This window comes from Papio anubis, chromosome 14 (genome assembly GCF_008728515.1).
Source record: "Papio anubis isolate 15944 chromosome 14, Panubis1.0, whole genome shotgun sequence".
In the NCBI taxonomy this organism is placed as follows: Eukaryota; Metazoa; Chordata; class Mammalia; order Primates; family Cercopithecidae; genus Papio; species Papio anubis.
The window spans coordinates 64,848,996-64,868,283 of record NC_044989.1 but is presented as its reverse complement, the minus strand read 5'-3'; the positions used below and the strand labels follow the sequence as shown (position 1 = coordinate 64,868,283).

The 19,288-nt window shown below is 42.8% G+C and overlaps 1 protein-coding gene and 1 long non-coding RNA gene across 2 annotated transcripts in view; one reads left to right on the top strand and one right to left on the bottom strand.

Annotated features, from left to right (window-relative positions):
* Nucleotides 1-1,490: 1,490 nt before the first annotated feature.
* LGALSL (galectin like) lies at nucleotides 1,491-9,296 on the bottom strand. The gene is made up of 5 exons (XM_003908729.5): nucleotides 8,814-9,296; nucleotides 7,979-8,050; nucleotides 7,710-7,798; nucleotides 6,877-7,054; nucleotides 1,491-4,636 (listed from the first exon to the last, which is right to left on the bottom strand). Exons 1-5 carry the CDS (start codon nucleotides 8,847-8,849, stop codon nucleotides 4,493-4,495), a joined length of 519 nt encoding a protein of 172 aa, XP_003908778.1. The 5' UTR covers nucleotides 8,850-9,296; the 3' UTR covers nucleotides 1,491-4,492.
* Nucleotides 8,043-19,288, top strand: part of LOC116270286 — a 60,265-nt gene continuing 49,019 nt past the window's right edge. The window contains exon 1 of the long non-coding RNA XR_004178281.1: nucleotides 8,043-8,870. This is a non-coding gene — a long non-coding RNA (uncharacterized LOC116270286). The remainder of the gene's footprint in view (nucleotides 8,871-19,288) is intronic.

The following is a 19,288-nucleotide window of genomic DNA, read 5'->3' as shown; positions in this document are numbered from 1 at the left end:
GACTATAGGCATGTGTTGCCACACCTATTTGTTTGTTTGTTTGTTTGTTTTTCAATTGAGATGGGGTCCCCCGAAGTTGCTCAGACGGGTCTCAAATTCCTGGTATATTTCTCATGATCCTCTGGCCTTGGCCTCCCAAAGTACTGAGATTACAGGCATGAGCCACCACACCTGGGTGGTTTTGAAAATACAGACCTCTGGGCCCTACTCCAGACCTGGTGAAACAGAAATCTCCTGGGGGTTGGGGGAACGGGAGAGCTATCTGCCTGCTAATCACACTAAAGTTTAAAGCCACCAGAGACCTCTGTCTTTTATACTCACTGATGGATCCAAGTGACATCACTCAATAAATACCTGTTGAATGAATGAAGGCCTTAAGGGTTCGTGGTACTCAAAGGCTCCAATTACGGATATATTTTCCAGGCCATCTAATCCAAAATGCTGTCATAAGTAAAATGTCACATCCCCCAAGAGGCATTCCTAACCAGGCTAGGGAGCAAGGGAAGCTCTCCTATCTTTGTCCAACAGCCTCAGCGAACTGTCCCTACCTTAACAGGCCTCATCTGCCAGTACTTAACTACAAAAGCTGTGACAGAGGAAGCAGCAAACCAGCCTCACAATGCTGCACTCTAAAAAAAGATGGGATCAATAAAATTAAGGTATAAATAGGGCCCTAGATATAGCATGTGAGTAAATCTGTCACCCAGCAATGACAGAAGTTGGGCAAACTTCTATAAGCCATACAGTTTTATCTGTAGGCTGAATAGCCAAGAGATTAAATTTCTTCCCTAATCATTCAAACCACACGAAAGAGAAGGCAAGAGAAATGCAATCTTGTTTCTGTATCTACATTGTGCTAAGATTGTATTTGCTGATAAAAACCCACTGCATCCTTCAACATCTGAATGGATTAACTGTAGTATATCTATACAATGGAATGCAATAAAAACTATTGATATACACAAGAATGACTCAAATGCATTATGCAAATTGAGAAGCCAACGCTAAAAGATTACATGTTATACGATTGTTTTTAAGAAAACATTACAAAAAATGCAAAACTATGGGGAGGGATAATGGATCTGTGGATGCCTAATTAGGATTAGGAATGGGGGACAAATTTATCTGCAAAGGAGTAGCACAAAGGAATTTTTTGGGATGATGAAATGATCCCACATTCTGATTGAGATGGTAGTTACATGACTACATGTATATGTTAAAACTCAGAACTTTATACCAAAAGAGTGAATTTGCTGTAGGCAAATTATATTTTAAAGGAACCCACTGCATTTGCCATTCACAATGTAAGTTATTAGAACTCTGAGGGCCCTGAGACACTTTTCTTCTGTTTATCAGTGTATGCAGGAAATACAGGAAAAAGTTATCTTGAGGCACAAGTGTGAAAGTGAGGAATCACTGCTAGGCCTTAGAGTCTATGCTAAGTACATTATACCTGGCGCCAAATGTAGCATGTTAGAAACTGGAAACCGTTTTGTAGAAAATTCCTTTATTATAGTGCAAATAACTTTCAGCAGTGACATAATGTAACAACACATTTAGCAACATTTTACACCACGCAGTAAATAAGAAAGTGTTTCTTTGAAAATATGTCATCATAGGAACATTATTTCTACATTAATGCCAGAAAATGCCAAGGCCGTTTATCTCAAGGCAACAGGGCTCCCTCCTTCCTTTTGAGTATCTTCTTTTTAACACAAATGAAATGACTTGCCGTTTTAACAAATCCTCAATTATAAAAGCGATGTCTCAGGGGGTTTTGAACTAAGGTCGGCAAGATTTGAAATGGGGCTTCAAAATTTTAAATAATAATTTAAAAATACTTCTGGAATAGCCCAAAAAGTAGAAGTCACTTCTATTAGGTTTTAAGTAGATATACACACTCACTCCAATTTTACTGCAGAAATGGACAGATTGTCTAAAGCCTGCTTTCTATTCCCCCAGAGCCTGATTGTTATTTATACTCCTTGGTTTTGGTTATTGCAGAACTGGGGCTCTGGTCAGAAATAACTCCTCACATACCCAAATACTTTCCTGTGGAAGCTTTAAATTGCACTTTCCATCCTGAAATTCTCACCTTAGACCTCACAGGCCCAGGAGAGGGTGTGAATACTGTTTCCAGTTTACATCTAAAGCCCCTTACTAATTTGGGCTATACCTGAATCAAATCATCACATCATTTAGATTAATCCCAATAGGCTTATCCAAGAGGTTCCCACTAACCTCACAGAGAAACAAACAGTTAACATTGTATTTTCACACTAAGCTGCCTCAGGGCTTGGCTGCTAATGAGTTAGCTGATAGGTAGACAGAATAAGAGTCTCAATTCCAATCAGTTACACACCCTGCTCCTCTAGTTTCTGCTGAATTATGCAGTGGGTGGGAATGGTTGGCCACTCAAGAGAGTCTTCCTATGGGGCTCTTCCACCATAAGTTGAATCAAAACTCCCACAAATGTTATTTCAAGGTGCCCTTTAAGTCTCTATACAAACACTTCTCAAAATTTAGGGACTTTGAAGTGACAAGCCATGAGAAGTTAATCACAGGCTTGAAAATACCCGGAACCACAGAGCAGCCCCCACGGAACAGGCTGAATATGGTTAAATAAGTTGGCTGGTACATAAAGCTTTTCAATATACAGCCAGTCTTGTTGGATACAGTATCTTCTTATATAACACAATGGAACTGTGCTAAACAGTTTCAAAGTTGAGAAGAATCCAAATATATCACCTATAAAAAATTCACAATTTTAGTTTGTTTATTTTAGACTTTGGTACTGAAACACTGTCTACATTCTTGACACTTGAAAATGACATGGTCACTTCAGTGCCTCTGCATGTTGTGTAAAAAAAAAAAACTCAAAAAAGCAAAGCAGGACAAGGATGTGTCATTGCAAGACACAGTATGCTGTACAAACAAAACCTAAATTATATATAAATACACCCCCACCCCAGAACCCTGTCTTCCCTCACTACCTGATCAAAGCAATGCCAAGGGTCCCTCCCTCCAGGGCCAATGTAGCTTGTAAAGTCCAGAACCCAGGACTTTAAGCATCCCTTGCCTTGCGGTGACATTTACAGTACTGCAGCCTCCTGTTGGAGTCACCCTGTTTGATCAGTTCCATAAGTGCAGGGAAACGCCTACAACTTAATTGGAAGCATTCACTCTACTGGCTGGATTCAAAGACCTGGAGTCCTGGGAGTTAACCTTTCAGATAAACTGGATCATTTCCTAATCTGAATCCCATCTAATCCTACTATCTCCTCAGAGCCAACACAGTAGGAAGCATCTTCTACTCTGAAGCTTCCAAAGGCATTACTTAGGGATATTGGTGAGGGTCACATAAGAAAAGTTATACAATGAGCTAACAGCTTAAGTTGATATAAATTACTTCCAAGTAAGTTATTCAGGGCCATTTGCTTCTGCTTTACACTGCATTCCACAGTCATTTTCATATTATTCCTTTAAAAGTTTATATTATAGTCGCTTTAAAAATTGTCTAAGCAGTCACCTCTTGTGTTTTTGATTAATTTAATAACAGCTTAATGAGCTATTATATAAATCAAGAGAGAAATAATTAGTCTTAAGGAAGCCAATACTGTGCTAATTCCCAGTAAGGAGAAAAAGCAATGTAAATAGAATTTTACATAACCAACAATAACTTGAAAAGCAGTTTTATCAAAATGGTTTTGTAAAGGTTTCCCAAAAGCACTTACAGCAATTTATATCAAGAGATCCTAAGTTTAGGGGTATGGAGAATCTCAATTCTTTAAAGCAGAAATTCACCAGTTTCATAATTGTAATATGTAATTTTCTCCCCTAGGACCTAAGATATTTATACATTCAAAAGTTTATAACTTGCTGTTCTTGAGACATTGTTCGTTCTCTAATACATACATTGAGTAAAATAAATAACTACAAGAAAGCTTCAACAATCTGAATTAACATTATGCTGTGCAAAACAAAAACAAAAACAAAACAAAAAAAAGTCAAATCTTGAACAACCTACATTCTATGTAAATACCCTGACTAAAATATTGGTTGTGCTACACAATTCCACTTCAGCGCAGAAATGCATTGATTTCACTGTACCGTTGTTGTTGGCTTTTCAAGTGTCTTTAGCACTTCTGTTTCTAAGCATTGCCTTGCTTTGAAAAGATGAATAATTTGCTACCAAATCACAAATCATCACAAATCCATTTTAGTGTGGTCTGAATAAAATCCAGCATAAATGTATTATTTTATTCTGGGTATAATGGCTCGGTGTCTTTGTCCCAACAGCTTTCTTCTTAAGGGCAAACCACGGTTGAAGTTGTCATTTTGGGTTTAAACTGTACAAAAGAAGAGACAGTGAAGCTTGCCATTTGTTTTTGTTTTCTTTTTAAGTGTCCAGATCTTGCTAGGACACTTCTTCCAGACCAACAGTCAAGATAGTTGTGGCACGTGATCCTATTTGAAATAGAGGTGGTTTAAATCAGCCAAGCTTGGTGATCTGGAGGTCTCCGTTTATCTTTATGGTGTCAATTGCAGATAACGTTTGAATGCGATGGTAAAAATCAAAAAGTTGGTGTCCATCCACAAACACTCGGAAACGTGGGTGCTCACAAAGAATTTCCACCTGGAAGAAACAAAATAATAGTCCACAATTTCAATGAACCCTACTGGGGAAAACAAATAATACTTCATTTTAGAGAAAAAAAGGCAGTATCTTCAGTGGTTCACAAACATTAGAATGCATTGAAACCTGCAGAGGGCTTGTTAGAACACAGATTGTTGGGCTCTACCTCCAAAATTTCTGATTCAGTAGGTGTTAAGAATGTGTGTTTCTACCAAGTTCCAAGGTAATGCTGATATTGCTAGAATAGAGAACCCACTTTGAGAACCATTGCTCTACACTATTCAATATAATACCTTTTAAAGATTTAAAACTGCATTCCTTTAATATATTTCCCTTCTGCCTATACTCCAGAAAGTGATGTAAAGTAGCATAGACTTGTTTATATGGCACTTAATGCCTCCACTGTCATCCCCTGAACTATTCTATTCCACCTTCAGAAGGGCCCCTCACAAGGCAGAACTGGCATCCATTAGTAGCAGACCATAATAGTCTAGACACTCAAAATATGCTAAGGACTAAGGCAGAGAGAAGGTTACACATAGTAATTACCACTGGACAAAGAACATGTAATTAACAAGGTTTTGTTGAGTCAAACAGAAATACCGGTTCCATAAGGTAAAAGCTTTTTCCTCAAGTAATTTACCATAAAGTTTAATTACTGGTAGTGTGCTATGATGGGTTTATTAAAAGCATTGGTATTCACCATGTAAGGAGGCTCCATATGTGATATTAGTCACATTTAATTCATATTACTAAAATTTTATCACCAAGAAAGGCCTATTTCACTTCAGTTTTGTTGTTGGGAGCATTATATTCCTCCTGGCAGTCAGAAGCTGTGGTTATTCACATTCATGAGCTATGCATTAAGGTTCATCACTGAGAAACTATCCTTACCAAGAGGAGCCCAAGGGAACATCACCATTCTAGAGAAGGGGGTGAGGAGAGAGAATGGGTCAAGGGTGCTTTCCAGAGACTATAACTAGAAGGGCAACTATCTCAATTCTACCACCGATGCAAAAATCATGGATTCTTATTTTCCCCTCAAAATGTAAGAAGGGAAGTGAAATAATTACTTCTTCATGAGGCACTTGAAAATTTCTAGATGACGGGTAACCAGTTAAGTGTAGTTCTGTTTTATTGGGCTCATATGTAACATGGAGCTTTTAACTGAGTTGTCATTATTGTGATGTAATGTGAAGGTGTAATGACAATTCATCACTAGGTCTGACCCCTTTTCAACACCATTACTACTTGCATTTCCTTTTTTTTTTTTTGACAGAACCTTGCTCTGTCACCCAGGTTGGAGTGCAGTGATGCAACCATAGCTCACTGTAGCCTTGAATGTCTGGGCTCAAGCGATCCTCCCGTCTCAGCCTCCCAAATAGCTAGGACTACAGGTGTGTGACACTACGCCAGGCTAATCTTTTTTTTTTTTTTTAAAGAGGCAGGGTTTTTGCTATGTTTCCTAGGCTGGTTTTGAACTCCTTTGCTCAAGCAATCCTCTTGCCTCAGCCTCCCAAAGTGGTGGGATTACAGGCACAAGCCAATGTGCCACTACTTGCATCTCTTATTTAGCATTGCCTTTCATAGAGGAAGGTGCTGCTAATGCTGCTTGACTGAATGAAAAGTTTGGATTGTGCTTCCTGCGCAAAAGATAGTGGGGAGCAAATCTTTATTCATCCAGTCCCAAGGGAAGGAATTTGTCAGCCAGTCTGTAACCGTGAAATAGACTGCGGTTAATTAATCCAGAGCGGGAAACAAGGACACAAACATGGCCTCATTAGCAAAGGGAACAAGAGAAAATGAAATGATCATCATCATATTCTTTAAAATGTCATACAAATAAGGCTGAGAGCTAATAAGTAGCTCTCAACCTTATTAATATTTATTAATATTTAATAAGTGGGTACTTATTAGTATTGATTAATCAATCAGATATTTGGGGGTAGGTATCTACTATATGTTGGGTACTACATAGAAAAGTTACTTATTCTTAACAATTTGGTCACGTAAATATGGGTCTATTTAAATGTGTGAGCTGAATAGAACTAACAGTTACTATGGCAAGTGTTAATTTACATCAGCAAACAGAGCTCTTTTGATCTTTTTTTCACCATTGGGTGACAAATTTCCTGGACATGCAAAAATTCTGGCCGCTTCAAGTGTTCTTGGCACACACTAGGTAAGTCGAACATTATCACCCTGCCAGTGGCTGGAGCTGAGGCACTCGAGGTACTCACCCTGAATGGCTGGTCTGGAATGAATGGGAAGTAAGGGATTGCTGACTGTTCTTCACCCCTCTCCCCAGATATACAAGAATTTCTGAGTAGCTGCCGATCTGTGAACACAGCTTTGAGTTCAATTGCCACATCGGCAGGAGGGTCTTCAGAGTCCCCACAGGTCAAGCTGATTGCAAAGCTGAAAAGAAAATCATCTCATTGATTCAGGGTTGGATATAAAAACATTTCAAAATGACCCAGGTGCTTATATTTCCTGTTCCTCCTCTGGGTTTGCCCGTTTTTAAGAGGCCACTACTCTTCAAGAGAGGTTAGATTATGGAGAAGTAAGTCAAACCAGTTTATTTTGTTACCTAAAGCAAGCTCTGGTGAAAACTTTGGTGGAGCTGAAAATGACTAAAATTAGCGATTTCAAATACCCCAAAGCGACCACACATCTATGTCTTAATCCACTTCGGAATTCTCAAAAACAGCCACAGAAATTGACCACGGGAAATAATGTTAAGTTGGGTTCTTATTCATCTTGATAGTTCTTGCTTCTGGCACCACGTTTCAAAACCATAAAAAAAAAAAAAAAAAAAAAAAAAATCCTTTGGCCTCCCTAAGGGTCAAAGAGAAAATGTGGGCCTATATTTATAATCTCTGATATAAATAGCTGTCTGGAGAAATGATGGCTGGGATTCATACACATTCTTTTCATGGGAACATGGTACTTTCTTGGCACTGGCAACTAGCAACATTGTGCACAAGGAGAGGAAGAGGAGGAGTGCTAAACCACAACAGGAGTGGGCAGGGCTCAGCCACAGCCTGATAGTTCTGTAAAGACTCTGCCTTACCTCTCTGGGTTGAGGTCTACGATGCCCATCACTAACACCTTCTTGCCTGGTCTCATGCCACCTTTAATGTGCCCACAAAATGGAACTATCTGCAAAGGGTGGGAGAAGAAAAATGAGTTTCACAGCCTGTTAGGGAAGAGCCAAGACCTCAGATCCTGAAGGCCTGACCCATTGGAAAATGCAATAAACAAACGAATAAAATTTTAAAAAGCAATGAGAAAGGAGGAGGGTACAGGCAGAGACACAGAACACAGAGCAAAGCCATTTACCAGTCGTGGGAAGTACACGTCCGCTTGAACTGGAGAGCTCAAAGAGTTGTTTAAATGGCCATCATCTAGTTTCTAAAAATAGAAGCACACAGATTGGCTTTCCATGGGCTCTTTTTTGGGGGGCTGGAGGAAGAACCCACACAGATGTGGTGGAATCCAGCAGTCTTCCACACGCACACAGTGTCTGCCGATGATGCCTCTTCACTGTCTCTTAGATAATCTCATAACCCCCGAACAAAACCCATCCTTTCCACCCGGTGGTTAAGCTTCTGAAGATCCGCAGACCCTTCAGATCCAGATCAAAATCAAGGTCGAGGTCCACCGAGGAGCCAGAGCCCCACGCCGGAGGAGGGCAGGCCCCTCTTCAACCGCAAACGCTTCTGGAAGCGCGGTGGGCCAGGCCTGTCCTCCGGGACGTGGCTGAAGTGGAGCGGCCGTGCTCAACTTCTCTTGGGAGCCCCGGGCGCCGACCCATTTCCAAGGGGGAATCCCCGGGACGTCGGGGGCGGTGGCGGGGCGCGCGCCCCGGACACACTCACCCACGCGCACACCTGGCTGGCGGTTGCACGGCACAGATCGGGCTGTCGGGCGCCCCCACCCCGCCATCCTCCCCAAACTCCCTCCCCAGCCCAGAGCCCCGCAGCCCGGGGGCCTCTCCAGCCCCCAACACCGGCCGCGCGCAGCCGGCGGCTGCTAACAGGTACCGGGCGCCTTCCCACGCGGGGGGCGCCGGCCAGGCCTGCGGCTTCTCAGCACCCCAGCACTGCTGGAGCAGGCGGCAGCGGAGTGCGGGGCGGCGGGGAGGGGCGCCTCGCGCGCGCCCTGCCACACTCACCACCACGGCATCGCTGTCGGCCACCGATCCCGCCATCTTCTTGCCCGGCGCGGCGGGGTACGTGGGACGCAGCGCGCGGGCGGGGATCCCGGGGCTGTCCTGCGCGGGGCGGGGGCGGGGGCGCGGGTCCGAGCTGGCGCGGGCGCGCGCACACACGAGGGGGCGCGCGCGCGCACGCCCGGGGCCCGGCGCCGACCTGGCAGGCAGGGCCTGGGAGGAGGGGAGTGGAGGGAGGCAGCGCGGGCCGCGAGGGCCAAGGTGCTCGCCGCGACCCGGAACGGCCCCGGACCTGGACCGACGCTGCTGCTTGCTGCCGCTGCCGCTGCCCGACCAAGAAAGGTGGCAAGGGCCGTGCCGCGTCGGCCCTGGGCAGCATTTAAAGGCCTCCGGGGCCCGGCTCGGGAACCGGGAACAGGGCGGGGACCCGGCGGGGCTGCCGCGGCTTGCTCAGCGGGCCCTGCCCCTCGGCCATTGGACGGTGGCGGAGGCCGGGGCGGGAGGGACGGGCCTGTCCCGGTCCGGGAGGGCGGGGACCCTGTCGGCGCACACCGGCCAGAGGGTGGGCAGGGCCGGGGCTGGAGAAGTAAGGGCCCGAGCAGGTCAGGTGACAGGTGCTCGTGCCACCGGCGCCACTCCCTCCAGCCTCCTTCCTCCTCCTGCCACGTCCTGGGGGCTGGTGGGGCGGTGGGAGGCGAGGTCGAGGGAAGACTGGGTGCTGGGGGTGGTATTCCAGAGTGGGAAACTCGGCAGGATTTCTTTCAGAGAATTCCAACAAAATCGGGGGAAGGATTCATTCTGCTCTCTAGGGCAGAAAGAGAATGGAAGGTCTGAAGGCTTGCAGAAATAAATGTGTGACCTGAAAGAACGAAGCAGAGAGGACTCAAGGTAGGGACCTTTCTATCCCAGGAGGCTAGAAACAGAAAGGTCTCTCTTCCCTGTGGAAGGACAGGCAGGTCTGGGGTTCCCTGGACTCTCTCGGACCGGAGTCTAAGCCTTACCAAATCAAACTGGGCACAGTCACTGTCCTCAGGGAGCTTCCATTGAGCCCTGTTTTTAACAAGTCACTTGCCCAGTCTAGGGTAGTAAGCTTCTCACTGAAAATCTCCTCATACCCTTCATGGAGTACTTCCCAGGGGATACACACCTCTTTTATTCAAGCCAGAAATTCCTTTATGGCATTTCCACACTAGGATGATTATGTAACTTCTCAGATAAAGCTGTATCAACATATCCTCTATTAGGTGACATCCTTGGCTGAAACATTCCGTTGCATGAATCACCGGGGCGTTCTACACTAATAAGCAGGGAGCATGTGTGACCTACTGCAGTCCCAGAGGGCCCCTCAGAGGCTCCTTTTTTTTTTAAATTGAGACGGAGTCTCCCTCTGTCGCCCAGGCTGGGGTGCAGTGGCGCGATCTCAGCTCACCTTCGCCATCTCAGCTCACCTTCGCCGCCGGGCTTCTTTCTAGTCACTGCAATTGGCTGTGTGGCCTAGAACATCACTGCGGCTTTTGTGTCTTAGTTTTCCCTTTATGGACCAGAGCTAATCATGGTAATCTCAGTTGAGCAGGGAGAATTACCTACACACGCCTGTAAGCCTCAGTCATATCCTCTGGAAGTGGTTCTCGAACTAGAGGCTGAAGCGCAGCACGCTTGTGGCTGCAGCACACTTTGTTTACCAGTCTTAGCTCAAAATCACACTTTATTATATTTTAAAATATTAGGCACTTATAGGAAATTATTGACATTTGAAAGCACACTTTAGTATGTATCAATTTCTGAGAGTCTGGTATAGAGAAGAAGCATTAAAGTGCAGCAGTTCTTTGTCATTAACTGAGTGACACAATAAGGGTGATACAATATGTGATGGAGTTAAAGAGTCGGTGTCCTGGGTTCAAATTCTGGCTCTACTATTCTCTATGTGATCTTGGAAAAATTACTAAACTTCTCTGTGCCTTAGTTTCTTCATCTGTTATACTCAGAGATGATGATGATGATAATAATGCCTATCTCAGGTTATTGGGAGGATTAAGTAAATGCTTTCCTTAAAACAGTATTGGGCACATAGTGAGCACTTATTATACAAAAATACCGAGTGCTTGCCATATACCAGGCACTGGGGATCCGGCAGGTGACTTTTTTTTGCTGAGCTTACATTCTAGTGGGCAAAGGAAGTCAGTAAACAAAAATATGTTGGGTGATAAAAGCGTTAGGAAAAAATAATAAGGCGAGGTGTGGTGGCTCATGCGTATAATCCCAGCAATATGGGAGGCTGAGGCAAGAGGATCACTTGAGGCCAAGAGTTTGAGACCAGCCTGGGCAACACAGAGAGACTCTGTCTTTACAAAAATAAAAAAAATAGCTGGGTGTGGTGTTGTGCGCCTGTAGTCCCAACTACTTGGGAGGCTGAGGTGGGAGGATCGCTTGAAGCCAGAAGGTCAAGGCTTCAGTGAGCCGTGATTTCACCACTGTACTGCAGCGTGGGTGACAGAGTGAGAACCTGTCTCAATAATAATAAAAATAATTTAAAAGCCAGTAGAGAGAGAGACAGGAGATGGGGTGATGCTATTTATACAGGATGGTCAAGGAAGCCACCTGTGGTAAAGTGACATTTGAGAAGACCCCTGAAGGAGAGGGGTGAGTCATGTGGACATCTGGAGGAAGAGTTTGCTGGCAGAGGGAACTGCAAGGGAAAAGTCTCCAAGTACTGGGGCTGGGGTCAGTGACTGAGGAGATATGTAGCTAGAAATGGATAGCCCTTCTACACTGTGGTTGAGGATTGGCTTTTACATGGGGAAATAGGAAGACATTAAAAGTTTCTGAGCAAAGGAGGGACATAGTTTGCCTTCTACTGTAGATGCATCCACATGCTGCTGTATGGAGTGGCCTTTGGAGAGAGGGTGGATGGTAGGAGGGAGGGTAAAAATGGGACTTAGGAGATTCCTATAGCATTCCAAACAAGATGTGATGGTGGCCTTGACATGGTGGAAGTGGTGAAGCTGTGAGAAGCCCTGGGCCCTTGATAAGTGCTAGCTGTTATCATGCAGCTTTGAGAGTTCGTATGGTCTTCTGAGCCTCAGTTTCCTCACTTGCAGAATTAAGGGGCTGAGCTCATTCATCATTCCCTCTTAGCTCTTAGAAAGTTCTGGTTCCTGAAAAGCTGTGTAAATACTGTCTAAATTGAAATGGGTTTGAGAGTAGGTGCTGCTGAATGAAAATAATCTTGGGTTGAATCTTTTGATAAGTGCTTTTGTAGGGTGAAGAATAACCCTTTGATTTGTTTTATAAGTGGAGTTTAAGATATTTGGATTGCTGGAGATGAGTTTCTTACATTTTAGAAATGTAAAGAATAGGAAGGTACTAAATGTGCTCAGAATATTTTATCATGGAAAATTGCCTTTTATTCCAAAAATGCTTGATTCCTTCTCAATCTAGGGCATGGTTTATTTTGAATATGAAGAGCAGAGAGAAAGCCTGAATGAGTTTTTTTGTTGTAACTAAAAGTTGAGCAGGGTCAAACTATCCCTTATGGGGAAAAGCCATTAGCAAATTAATGAATTATAGAGCTTAAAAAATTCTTTTTTGAGTTGTATAGCGAAGAATAGGCAAAATTTGCTCCATGCTTTGATTATAGGTATTTGTGTGTAAAAACATTAACCAAATTGGGACCCATTTATGAAATGCAGTAGTGAAATTTCAAGATGAACTGTGTTACTACTGGAAACTACTAAAAACGTTAAAGAAGTGGGGAAGGCAGTCAAACATTATTAGCTTTGAAAAAAAGTACAAACAGGTCTTTGAAGATGGGCTTTGCTAAATGATTTTTCCAGAGGAAAATAGATTACTTCCTTTTTACCTTAACATTTTATATGTTTTGTTCAAATGTATGCACATACAATTTCTAATATTGGGAGGAGAATAAATATTGATGACAATTCAGCAACTATTTTATCAGTATTGCTACATGCTGTGGTCCTGTGGAGATAGTTGAAAATGCATGAGTCTTGTCCTCAGGAAACTCACAGTCTACTCTGGGACACAATGGCAGGATGTATTAGTGGGTAAGATAATAAAGGCCTCAGACCCACAGCCTGAGCACTGATGCAGGGAAACTCACTCCCATTTGGAGGATTAAGGCCACTTTCTGAAGGAGGTGGCATATCCCTGAGCGTATGCCTAGCAGCAACTGCTGCAGAACTACAAAAGCAAGTCTTCAAAGACCACATTGCAGCTCTGTTTGTGGCCTGAATTCTAACCCCACTCTTCTCTCTGGTGTGGCAACCAGCTGAACTGAACCCCTGCTTCCAGAGGCTGCCTTTCATCTGTACTTGGTCCAGAGAGGCATGTGCTTCCTTCCCTTCCACCATGCCTGCCGTCTGAGGCCTCCTATGGGTCATGATTCCAAGGCCTGACTTGAACTTACAGACCGCTCATTTTCTATCGGTGTGTATATACACATTGTCTAAAGCAGGGTTTCTCCTCACACTAGTGACATTTTAGGCTAGGAAACCCTTTTTCGTGGGGGGCTGTCTGGTGTGTTAGAAGATGTTGAGCACTAGATGCAAATAACACCTCCCCCTCCTCCCTAGTGTGACAACCCAAAAATGTCTTCAGATATTGACAAATGCCCCTCTTGGAAGGGAGGGCACAAATTGTCCCCAGTTGAGGCTCAGGACACACTACCCCAAAATGTAACTGTAGGAGACTAGAATATGCCACCCCAGAATATACTTCTTTGGCATATTTTGAGCTGATTATTCTAGGAAACTGCAGCTGGAAAAGCTGTCCTTTTGTAAAAGAAATGTATATCTATAAAGGAAATCTAATACAGTATCTGCATCATGAAGAGGGCTGCTCCAGACAACTTTTATCTGGGTGACTTTATCTGCATAACAAGACGACCTTTATTCACCATACATTTGTACTTTCACCCTCCCACAACTTACGTTTCCACCACCCCTTGAAGGCCCAAGCCCTATTCCTTTCCGTAGCTCAGGATACTATATAAGCTGCAACCATCTGACCCTTTGGAGTCTCATAATTTGTGGGACTCTCATGTGTATATATGTAATTAAAATGTTTTTTTCCTGTTAACCTGTCTCATGTCAAATTAATTCGTAGTCCAGCCAAGGAAACTACAAGGGTAGAGGGAAGCCAGTTTTCACCCTGTAAGAACCAATGATCTAGAAGGTGCCTTAAGATTCCTATTATCTTTATTTATATATATGATATGAAATTTTTTCCAATCAAATCTAGATTTGAAACGTACACATCAGAAACACTTTCCTTTTTATTTGACAAGTCATTGCTTCCTGATTACCTAGGAGCACTTTGCAAATGATTCCACAAAGAACCTCTAAACTGAAGGATGACCCATGAGGAACCCTGTGGGTGTAGCTGCCAGATCAAAATGTCTTTGTAATATTGAGAGATTTGTGTGCATTGTGCATTCTGTTCCATAATATTGCCATGTTTATTTTGATGTGAACTTAATGTGCTCCCCACGCCTATACCTATAGTACAGCATCCCAAATGTTTATCTTGTTTACCCTGCAACTTTGATTCCCTCCTCACCGCAGGTCTCAAAGGATAGTGGTAGCCCACTTTGAGGAATAAGACACTGCACACTGTTACAGGTCCATTCAAGCTTTCAGTACTGCATAATTGCTTTTTCAGGCCAGTCTGCTCATGATCAATATTCATGTAGGCAGCAAAATACACAAACTCAGCATCCTTTTGTTTACCTACTTAGGTAGGAGGGCAAACGTTTATCAGGTTGTATTTCTATATTTCACAATGTGATTACAGTTCTTAATTATTTTAGGAACTATGGTCATGGTTATCAAATAATCATTTTAGACACACACAAATGTGTGTTGTACCAAAGTAATTAGGGGACAGCCATAAAACTTGGCAGTCAATGCCAGTTTCAACATTTCATTTATTTTCGGTTTATTTATGAGGAGACTAGAATGAGCCTTCTGCTTGTGTTTTAATTACTTAGTGCAGAAAGGATTGATTTCAGAAAACTGCCAGCTTAAGAAGAGAATAATGAACCCATTCCCAGGAGGAGCTCGAGGCTTCAAAGGTATGCTGTGCTTCAAGCCCCGGGGAATGTCACCGTGGACCCTTTAGCGTGTCTGAGAAGTCCTTCCTAGAACAGAAACCCTGGCCAACGGGGAAGCGGAGTGCGCGCTGTTCGGGGAAACAGAACCCCTGCTTCCAGCATTTGGAACTGACAGTGTGAATGAGATATTTTAAGATTCTTTCCAGTGGAGCTTTTTGTGTATAAAGAGGCAACCATGTGCTTCTGAGCCTTCTCTCCAGCCTCACCTTTGGCAATTCCAACAGGCGGGTCTGTGGTCAGCCAATCTTTTACCCATCAGGAATGTGACAGGCCTGTGTGGCAGTGCCCCAGGCCTAATTGTGCTCCTCTCATTATGCTTGTCGTTTCTGTTTTCATTTGCTCATTTATAGTTCTCCTCTTCACCGCCTCTGTGATTTTATTTTCTTGTTGTCAAGTGGCATAAAGGGCTTCTTAGTTTTGTAGTTTCATGGAAACTTGCCTGGCTTGGCTGGGTGGAAGAAGACCAAGATTCGGATTTAGCAGTCATTTGGAAATCCTGACTAATGGGGAGGAAAACCCAGGAGGCATGTTGCCAGGTGGTCATTTGATTGTTGGAGGAAGCATATTTGGATGACACAGATTTCTGGATTTTTTCAAAGGTGAACTACACAGAGTATGGGTTAACACAGCACAGCTTCTGAACAAACCACCATCCAGAAGAGACCTGGGAATTTAAACTTGGCATCCAAATTTGATTGCCCAAGGTGATTGAGAGAAAGCACACTTCATTTATTTATTCAAGAACAATTTATTGAGCTAGGCTCTGTTTTAGTTGCCATTATAATAATTTTTAGTTTCTTTAAAAAAGCAAAAACGACCACACACATTACTTGCACTTAAAATACTTGCCCTCCTCTTAGATACATGTTTCCTAAGGATATCTCTGCTAGCCTCATATCATAGATTCCTCCCCTGCACACTGCCTCTTCCATGTGACAGCATTCAGAGTGGATCTAAGAGCTCCCCCGCCAACATGGCAACAAAGCCCAGAAAATCAAAATGAAATGCTTTGAATCCAGGGGCTCGTTGCATCCCACCTCCCTTTAGGTAATATGATTTCTATCTAAATCCAAGCTATCTGGTACATGTTGATTTCAGGCCTGAATTGTTCAAATGATTATCCCATAGAGAAAGATTAAGAGTTGAAGAAAATGTTTTAAACTGAAGAAGAAATTCAAATTGACAGTCTACATTGATTCAACTCATCACATTTCATTCATTCACATTATTGGCCTTTGTTGGTTCAGTGCTTCTCTGAAACCTGAGAATTAGTTCAAACTGTATAAATTCAGGAGGCTTTGGGCTGGGCATGACTTTTTAAGATTGCCTGGTGTGTGTGTGTGTGTGTGTGTGTGTGTGTGTGTGAGAAGGTGGGTAAAGTGGAAAGAAGGGAAATTTCAGCTTTTAAAATTTTAATCGTTACATATTATTTGCACATTTTTATGGGGGTGCATGTGATATTTTGTTAAATACATAGAATGTGTAATGATCAAGTCAAAGTCTTTAGGGTATCCATCACCTCGAGTATTTATCATTTCTGTGTGTTGGGAATATTTCAATTTCTCTTTTTTAGCTATTTTGAAATATAAAACACATTGTTATTAGCTATAGTCACCCCACTCTACTATTGAACATTAGAACTATTCCTTCTATCTAACTGTATGTTTGTACCTGTTAACCAATCTCTCTTCATCCCCTGCCTCCCTCACACCCTTCCCAGCCTCTGGTAATAATCCTTCTACTTCCTACCTCCATGAGATCAACTCTTTTAGCTCCCACATATGAGTGAGAATGTGTGATATTTGTCTTTTTGTGCCTGGCTTATTTCACTTAACATAATGATCTCCAGTTCCATTTATGTTGCTGGAAATGATATGATTTGATTTTTTTTATGGTCAAGTAGTATTTCATTCTTTATCCATCCATCGATGGACACTTAGGTTGCTTCAAATCTTTGCTTTTGTGAATAGTGCAGCAATAAACATAGGAGTACAGGTATCTCTTTGATATACTGATTTCCTTTCCTTTGGATAAATACCTAGAAGTGGGATCACTGGATTTTATGGTAGTTCTATTTACAGGATTTTTTTGTTTGTTTTTTCTTTTTCTTTTTTTTTTTTTTTGAGAACTCTCCATACTGTTTTCCATAATGTCTGTACTAGCATTCCCAACAACAGTGTATAAGAGTTCCCTTTTCTCCAAAGCCTTGCCAGCATTTGTCATTTTTCTTTTTAATAATAGCTATTCTAACTGGGGTAAGATGATACCTCCTTGTGGTTTTGATTTGCATTTTCCTGATGATGAGTGATGTTGAACATTTTTTCATATCCCTGCTGGCCATTCATATGTCTTCTTTTGAGAAATGCCTATTCATGTCCTTTGCCCACTTTGTAATAGGATTTTTTTTTTTTTGCTGAGGTTTCAGCTTTTCCTAAAAGGCAATCCTCATTTTAATTACCAGGAATTAACAAAAGTAACTTGGGAGAGGACACAAAGCAGTTGTCTGGGCTTGGTTTTGATCCCAATGTAATGCCAGGGAAAACTCCATCGTGAGGAAGAGAAGAACCTCATATCTTTTTTCTTTTTTTTGAGATGACTCAGGCAGAGATACAAATATGAAACTTCTACCCTGTGGTGCTTTCTTACTTTCTCTGCTAACAGGTGTTCTCCTTGACAGTGAGTTGGAATCTTCCACACGCAGCTCTGATCCCAGCCAGTTCTGCCCACCTAATGCACCGATCATTTAATAATACAAAATGACTTGTTTCCATAGTAACCCGCTCTTCTCACCTGGACAGGTTGGCCCTTGTCATTACTGGCCCTTTGGACACCTCCCCATTCCTTCCAGTAGATCTGTGCTTCCTCTGTCCTCCTGAGCATGTTCTTCCTCTATAGCCTATCTTTTGTAGGCTAGATTTACTGAGTAGATCCTCACCCAGCCTGAAAGAGAAAATTAAGATCCAATAAACACATATCATTTCTATATGATCCTTCTTTGGAAGCAGGAGTAGGTAAGTTCCTGTCTTTCAGGAGGCCACTGTGTCTCCTTGTCTCTTTTAGTTATTGTGGACTGACTGGTGCTATAGCTAGGATGGGCAGAAAAATGAGTGTCATCTCATTTCAAGCCAAGATGATATAGCTAACAATTATTCTGAAGAAGTTCAAACTAAGGGTCGGCACTAGGTAATTTATATAGATTATCCAATGCCAGGTGATATCTTATAAATAGAAACAAGAAGGAATAAGCTTAAGAGAAAAGAGGATGGGCAGAATTGCTGACTATGAGCAGGACGTGTATTTTTTTAGGTCCAGTAATTATTTTAGTACACAATGTTGTTTATTCTCAGTGTTCTAATAGAAGCTCATAAAACAGCCACAGGCTCACCCTAAAGCCCTTAGTAATTATTACACAATGCTAAAATAGAGCATCACCCAGGAATCAGAGAGTATCCATACCTTATAGTAAGTAAATTGTAATTCAGTTCCCTTCTTCAATATTGAACTTGTGTTTAGTCAATGTGGTCTTTTTTTCTTTTTCTTTTTCTTTTTCTTTTGAGACAGAATCTTGCTCTGTCACCCAGGCTGGAATGCAGTGCATGATCTTGGCTCACTGCAACCTCCACCTCCCCTGTTCAAGCGATTCTCCTGCCTCAGCCTCCCAAGTAGCTGGGACTACAGGAGTGTGCCACCATGCCTGGTTAATTTTTGTATTTTTTTAGTAAAGATGGAGTTTCACCATGTTGGCTAGGCTGGTCTCGAACTCCTGACCTTAAGTGATCCATCTGCCACGGCCTCCCAAAGTGCTGGGATTATAGGCGTGAACCACTGTGCCCAGGCAGCGTGGTCTTTTAAAAACATAAATTGTGTAATGTCAGCCCTCCTTAAAGTTACTTGTTGGATTCTCTTGGTATTTAGAATGAAATCCTAATTCCTTTTCCATGACCTTCAAGGCCCTATAGGAGCTGGACCTGCCTCTCCAACTTTACCTGGGGGCCATACTCTCTGCTGCTCCCCACTCTTCAGTGAAAACTGGCCTCCCTGGCGTTGTTCCAGCAGCCAAGCGTGCTCATGCTTCCGGGCCTTTGCATTTGCTGTTCCCCCTGCCTGGAATGTTCTTCCCCAGACACTTGTCAGGTTCTTCATCCTTAAATCCTTAGCTTAGGTGTCAGCTCCTGGGAGAAGCCTTCCCTAATGCAGCCCTAACCAGGGCTTTTAACTGCATCCTCATCTGCACAGTATTTATCTCCATCTCTAGTTGTCTTGTTTATTACCTGGTATGGCCTTTCCACCCCAGAAGGTAAGAGCCCTGAGCACAGAATCTTGTCTTCCTTTTTCATGACTATGAGAA